General features: G+C 35.6%; 1 protein-coding gene across 1 annotated transcript; it reads left to right on the top strand.

Annotated features, from left to right (window-relative positions):
- LOC109834136 (transmembrane protein adipocyte-associated 1 homolog) lies at positions 5008-7883 on the top strand. The gene is made up of 5 exons (XM_020402057.1): positions 5008-5218; positions 6952-7114; positions 7204-7306; positions 7398-7479; positions 7571-7883. Exons 1-5 carry the CDS (start codon positions 5030-5032, stop codon positions 7646-7648), a joined length of 615 nt encoding a protein of 204 aa, XP_020257646.1. The 5' UTR covers positions 5008-5029; the 3' UTR covers positions 7649-7883.

Raw genomic sequence — 7943 nt, forward strand, 5'->3', positions numbered from 1 at the left:
TGTGATTTCTAGTCTCTATTTGTTCGAACAAGGCTATCTCACTGAAGATATGCGGCTTATCATAGGGTATAATCTAAGAAATTATTTTTTTGAGAAGATAATCCAAGAAAGTATAATAGTGGACTCTAATTAAGAAAACAGAAGCTCCTTTTATTTGCAATTGCAACTAGTTCCAAGATAAATATGGCAGATATGGGAGGTTTTTTAGAGTTTACAATAGCTGTGCTTGTAGGTCAGCTGAAATGCGACTGTTCTATCTCCTCATATTGGAGCTATTTTTGCTAGCTCTATATGGCATTTGAACCAAACAAATATGGCATTTGAACCAAACAACTCAAATATTTTTAATGCAAATGAACTGTGAAAAGTACTAGATGATTTTGCTTCTATGTAGATCTAATCATATCTAAAAGAAAATCTTAAATGTCTTATTTTCTTCATTGCTGAGAACATTACTATAGACTTTAGCAATATGTTCTATTAAAATGAAAGAGACATATTTGACCTTCTTTTATGAAAAACAAAAAATATAGACTAAAGCAATGAGGGTTATGCACTCATTTATACTAAATAATATGCTATCAGTTATAAAACATACCAAGAAATACTCCAAATAAAGAGCAATAAAATAAGAAAACATTCAAATTTCAGCGGCAACACTAGCTTTCTGTAAACAATGACTTATAAATTCTTTTCCAGATGTGGAGAAGTAAAATAAAAGACCATAAAAGATATAACCCTGAATGTTGTGCTAGCTTGGTTGGTTTATATCTATGGTAATAGATCTAAAGAGTAAAGAACAAGAATTACAAATCACTTGTGAACAATTATTTTGGTATGCTCTTTAATTTTTCAGCATTTTGAGGTCAAAAGCAAGTTTCTCTAGTATAGTAACCTTTGTAAGTGAGCCAGGAGATGTTTGGTGCCGGAATCTGTCAAATTATGATTCAAAGAGTGAGAGATTTTGCATGTTTCTTATCTATTTCAGTTTATCTTCATTTTCATTTTTCTTTGTGACCATAGACATATACGGGGAAAAAACCCATTAAAGCTATAATGATAAGTTGCTAAGTTGGTGTTGTAACTCTTTCCTTAATGGGCATGGTAGTATACAATGGTGGATTTTAATATGAAGGGTATATTGGCTATGAGTGGAAACTTCAATTAGCAAAGTTAATTACCTAGAGATTTAGAGTGGTTATGTCCACAGGCACCTACTCCGATATGACTTGCATGATGGGCTTGCTACTAGTCTATCTCTTAGTACCTCACTAAACAAAATGAGCCAACACCGCATACCCATTATTTTATTAACTGAAATATTCATTTTGCTCTTTACGAGGAACTTGTTCTATAGAGGATACAACGAAGGAAAGGAATAAAACCATGTATGGATTTTCACATTGAAAAGGGAAGTGGAAACAAAAACTAGAAACATTTTGTTTGAATAAAGTATGTGGAAGTTTCTTGGTTAAAACTAGATTTTTCCCCCATGCAATGCACGGGAAGAATTAGTAGTATAATATTATCATTGCAATTATACTGTGACAGTGTGACAATATTATGTTTTGAAAAATACCTATTCACAGAATTATTATGATAAATTTTTTTCAAACAATATGTTGGCAAGAGTAAGTTATATTCCCTATTCATGAAACGCTACAAAATAAAGTTCATACAAATTTAAGTCATGCAATCGTAATTTCGACATAGGTAGAACAATATCTCAATAATGGAAGTTTTTAAAGAGAAATGCAATCATAATGAAAATATAAATGGTAACCACACAGCAAGGATAAGGGTAGCCAACATAACAATCAAGGGGAAAAAGTAATTATTGATATGATAAAATAACCAAATGTGTCATGACAATGCCAGAACAATAGTCATATTCAATTAAAAAAAAACATAAACGCGATATATAAGACATCCAGTATGACATGCGCTCAACAGGTACTCCACTAACTTAACATATAGGTGAACATCTTCATCTTTAAATGGAAATAGTCATCTTAATCACTGCTGCATGTGAAAGCTAAGTATAATAGCAAATAATGCTGCAACAAATTAGAGTTCCTCGACAGCAAGAGACTAAAAAGCTCTTATGCAGAAAATAGAAATTTTTAAAAGCAAAAGGTGAAAGGCAGAGTACTGCAGAGAAGAGCCATGAGGGGGATTGGCATTGCGATGACTATTTATTCTTTAACTCTAATTGGAAAGCATATGAATAGGCTAGCGTCGAACGGGCTTGCATTTGAGTAATTAGAGAGAATGACTTTAACTGCAAAGAATTTGAATGGTAATCGGAAATTATTTTGACTTAGAGAAAGGTTGCCTTTGAATTTGGGGAATTATTAAGAGTAATATAGATGTATAAATTTCCAAGAAGTTGGAAGGATAAAAGAGAGATCTGGCTGATGCAATAAGAGGCATCAGTCGTAGCATACATTAAATACGAACTGGGAAAGCAAAATAAATAAATAAATAAAGGGCAAGAAGATTAAAAGGGGAAAAAAAAGGAGATGAAAGGGTGAAGGAAGCCTGTATGTAGTGTTGTTTGGTTACTTGACATGTGTCAATGAATGGGGGCGTTGTTGTTTTATAAGCATAGTATTGATTACTAGAGAGTCTTGATGAATTTCCTTTATATATAAAGAATCATAAAGTGCTGTTTAAAAACAGGTTAGGGTGAGTTTGGATAGCTTTTTTTAAGAGGGGAGGGGAGTACTTGAGAAGGTTATAATGCCAACCACCCAAATATTATGTTTATTTACTTCTTTTAGCAAGTGAGGGGAAGGGATGAGAGGGTTAAAAGGAAGCAAATTTCTCCACTTTCCTAACTCTCCAAAAGTGGACGTAATGGGAGGGGAGGGATTGAATTTTAAGTGATTTTTTCTTAAAACTACAATATTATCGCTAGACTTAAGCTATATTTGTCATGTAGTTTCCCTCTCTTCCTATTCCCTACTCTGAACAAACACAATCATAGTGCATCCCTTTCTTCTCCTAGTTGTCTATCCAAGCGCAGGTAGTTCTATCACATCCACTCCCTTTCCACTCCCTCCCTTTGAGATTTTACTATAATCATTCCCCTTCCATATCCTCTTTTGTACCCAAAACCTGCCGTAAGTGAGAGATTAAGGGGAGTTATTCACTCCTTTATCTGCTACACAAAATATTTACATGAGGTGTTAATTGAGGTAGCCCGTCTTACATTGCCACACAAAATTAGAAGAGGGTTAAGATAACTCTTCTTGACTGAGTTAGAACCTCAAATTGAGGGTGTTTCCTGACCACCTTTTTAGACAGGTTGAGAAATAACCTCTTTATTTATAACTGGTTATAGTAATCCTCATTGTTCCAAAACACTAAAAAAGATCACAATGACAAAAATAACTCTTATCTAATGGGTTAACAAATTTAATCATTGGGAATAACAAACGGGGGCTAACTAGGTTAACGCTTCTTAATTGCTGTTCCTTCAACCTTTGCCAAACAGGGCCTAAGGTTGCATCTTGAATTAGAGGCAGCTAGTGGAAGGTGTATATCAAAAGAATCCTTCAGCTAAAGGAGTGATTACACATTTCTCTTTAAAATCGATGTTAAGTAACCTCACTTTGGGAGTCTCACAATTAGCTTGTTGATGTCCATCTATTCCTATAACATATTTATTAATAACAATCTAGTACATTTCTGTCATGTGTATATGAATTATCTTTAGAATTATTAATGCATAAAAGTAGTTAAGAAAGCAATGCCCAAAAAAAAAGACCTAGGAGGTTCTATGACAGTTTGATGGTATCTTAGCATTCTTATCTATTTATTGACTGGTGATAATAGAAGGGAGTCAGAAGCTTAAGCTACAACAAATATTGCCTATATAAAGGCATAAAGCAGTAAGTCGAATGCTTACTAGCTACGATTTTAACCAAATGACCAAACCTGCAACAGCCGAAACATGGGTAACAGCATCATGATAAAACGACATCAGCAAAAGGAGTTAGCAACCTGCTGATGACAAAAGACCCACTGAAGCTGCTAGAACAAGATAATTGTCATCAATATGTGAAGAACCACCTTCTGTAACTATCAAGCCGAAGTTTATGGGCTGCCGTACCATAGAAATCAGCAACGTGGGATGCTATAGCGAACTGCGACAATCGTCCTAGATTCGCATGGAATAGGACCTGATTCACCAATTCTAGTGACCCGATTTAGAATTCAATGCAGTAAAATTTTGGGGGAAAATTAACTCTTTTTTAAAAGAATAAACAAGAAAAAACTTGAGAAATCAAGCAAATAAAGTACACATACCTTAATTGCAACATGATTTTTAAGGTTCTTTTACCATTACTGATATCAACTAGCATATCTCTTAAATTTGACTCTTGCAAAACCTCTAATTCCTACATTTAAGAACCGAACCTAAAGCGTACCACGTTTCCTGGTGTGCTGTATAAGCCTACACCTCTCGTACCCAATTCCTAATGAGTGGCGTACCATGCTTCCGTACCCGTCCCGCGAACCAGATGGGTTCCATGCAACACTATGCCAGTCTGCTGTTATATCGCCAATGACTGTAGGAGATATAGAAGAAGCTGAAGTATTCTGAAGATCTGTGTCTCCTATATGTTAAATGAATTCTAGGGACCTTTCTAGGCATAATTGTTATTGTTTATGCATTAACATTCTATAAATCTATCATTTTTATGGTATTTTCTTGGATGTCAATGATATTACACGTCAGACGTCACTATTGGACTTCTGCAGTAAACTTCTTCTAGTTATTTAAATTCTGGATATTTTCTATTTTGTATTTTATATTGGATGTAGAGTCTTTGTGGAGATGCAAAGTTACTTTCAGTTAACTTCTGTTGCAGGATCTTCTTACGTGTATAGGGGCAGAGCTCATTTTTAACATATTTTTTTTTCCAATATTCTATAATTACTGAACCAATTTAACAAACTTTCTTTGACTGTTTTCACCTTGACTTACTATTAGATGAACTTTCTCTTTCATGAACAGGCAATGCAATGCAACCCTGCTAAGCAGTCATCATGGAATATGTTGTCATTGTTTACAAGTTCAGGAATGTTGTTCCTGGAAGTTAGCTTAGTGGCCTTTTTACTTCATGGCAATCATGCTACTGGGTCTGATGCTTTAACACGTACATTTGCCGTCTCAGGAGTCGTCGTTGCTGGGGACATGCTACTTAAGGTATGCTCTGCTTGTCAGCCTGATCTCACTATTTTTAATGTATTGACTCTGTATATAGGCTGCCATAAGAATTAAACATGTAAACTGGAGGCAAGAGGTCCAAAACATGGTATGTTCAACGAAAAATAGGAAGGATATGATCTAGGCACCATACTGCTCTGCTGCTAGTTAACAAGTTTAAGTTTTCAAGTTTTTAACTTTTCTAAGAGGATATCTTTTCGATAGCTCTGCTGTCAATGTGAACCTTTTTGTAAGGTATATGTATTTGTGCTTGTTTATATGTGTGTTTTTTGCTCCTAGATTCTGTTCTTTTGCTTTTGGGTTCCTTGACAATACTCTGCCTCCCCTAAGAGAGTTGGTGGAACGCTAACAGTAGATCGTGGAATTTAGTCAACTTCCATGAAGCTTCAAATTATGGACTTCATTTCATATCTGGATCCATCCTTTGTCTCCCCATAGGATACTGAACTCTCACTTAGCATGCATACTATCTGAAATGGAGAAAGAAAGGCACAGAAAGCCCGGTGAAGAAAATTATAATAGGAAAACAACACGTATTGTACAGTTTTCTCTGGACAGAAGAAATAACTTATTTCTGGTGGTACAAGAAATTCTGTTGGTCTTGAGATTAGGGGATGGAGGTGAAATCCTTCTTTAGAGAAAGTTAAATAGGATGGTAAGGGACTGGAGATGAAGGAGATGACCAAGAAGAGAGATAAGAAGAGATACGAGAGATCCAAAGAGGAACATCTTTGATTATCGCTCATGTTTCAGGCTATTTACATACAGTGTTTTCAATGCGCGAGGCGCAATGCGAAGCGCAAAGCATCTTTACGCGCACATGCGCAAGGTGTAACGCGATGCGCGCGCCCGAGTGATGCGAGGCGCACACCACACATAATATTTCAATATATGTAATCAAGCACGAAAGAACATATTTTTAGAATTTACATAAAAAATATCATGATAAATAATATCTTGCTACAAAATCACAATATATTGCCTTAATTTCTAATGCTAACACCCAACATAGTAGCAAATTTCATAAATTTTCAAATCAAATGTTAAATCAAGACTTATATCCAAACTAAGGATTAGTAATGGTCCTCAATTGAAGGTTATTAAAAAAGCACAATGGATTTATTTTGTTTTTTGGGATATGGAATATCAAGTATAAAGACTCGATTATAATGTTAACAAAAAAAACTATGTGAGGAAATGCACTACATGCATCCTACACAAAGTACGGATGTACGCGAGGCGCAAAAGGCGCTGCTGCATCAGATGTGGGGCGCATCGTCACCGCCCCGCATCGTAAGGCGCATGAGGCGCAATGAGGCGCGCGCATTTGAAAACACTGTTTACATATATGGTTTTGGTGTTCCCTTGTCCACTCGTTAGCAAAATGGATGACAGGTGAAATAGGGAGGAAGCACATGACACTTCTCTTCTAGTCTTGTTAACTCTTACTTGTACCTGTATATTTATTTGTCTAGGATATCATGTTTGTTATTAAAGTGAGAAATAAATGCCCACATATCAAGCTGTTTATATATATTTTGTTTTGGGGTTCCCTTTCATGGATAACTGAGATGGAATGTCAGGTGAAGTAGGGAAAAGGAAAATGATATCTTTCACCTAGTCTTGATGATTAACTCTTAGTTAAATGTGTATATTTACTTATGTAGGATATCATATTTGCTATTGAGTGCCACTTTGTGCCAACTTTTCAGGCTATCTATGTATTTGGTTTTGGGGTTCCCCTGTTCATTGATGATCATGAGAAGGGCAATCCGATGAAATGGGGTTTATGGCTTCTCCACAAGCTGTTGCTTAGTGTTGTTTATGGTTTCATTTTGTTCGTGTATCACTCGAAATGGAGAGAAAGGTTACCAGGTGATGCTTATTTTCACTTCTGTAGCTATATTTTTCATTTTTATACTTGCCTCAGTGCACCCTGTAATGTTTTTGTTTCCCCTCTACAGCTAAGCCTGCCTTCTACAAATACATCTGTGCAATGTTCTTGGTGAATATTTTATCACTTTTTGCCTGCGTGTTTGTTGCAAACGGATCTGGTTTTGGTTTCTGGTATTATTACTACATCTTTAAATATATAAAAAAAATTGCATTTGTTAAGGAATCTGCTGGCAAATTGTCTAATTTGAAATCCTCTCTGCAGGCTGTTTGATCTTGTAGCCATTTGCTATCACTCTCTGTATCTTCCTCTCCTATATGTGACATTTTTAGCCGACTTTTTCCAGGTTAGCAGCATCGAAAGCTTTATATGGTTTAATATTTCATAACATATAATCAGGCATCTGTTGATATTTATTTTATCTGGTACTGATACAGGAAGAGGACATGCGTCTGGAGAATGTATACTACTCTGAGATGAAGGATGCCGGTTTCTTTGATTCTGATTGGGAATAATACTGCTTTGTCTCTACTTCTCTTCACATCTGTAAATTTACCTTTCTCATGGCTTTCGCGAACCCTTTCATTGTATAAATCCTTGATCTGTGCAAATTCAAACTTGCATGCTAAATAAGTTTCAGATTCATTGTACTACACTGTGTTTTAACAGAACCTTTCTGTATAAGAGGCAGAGAACCATAGGCTTACACGCATAATTTAATGATCCCCGAAAACCTGTGGGCTTTTGTCATGGAAGCTGCCTGAGTTGAAACTAGAAGTTCGTAGAATGCTGTTCTTTTCAGGACAATTC

This window comes from Asparagus officinalis, chromosome 3 (genome assembly GCF_001876935.1).
Source record: "Asparagus officinalis chromosome 3, Aspof.V1, whole genome shotgun sequence".
Classification (NCBI taxonomy): domain Eukaryota; kingdom Viridiplantae; phylum Streptophyta; class Magnoliopsida; order Asparagales; family Asparagaceae; genus Asparagus; species Asparagus officinalis.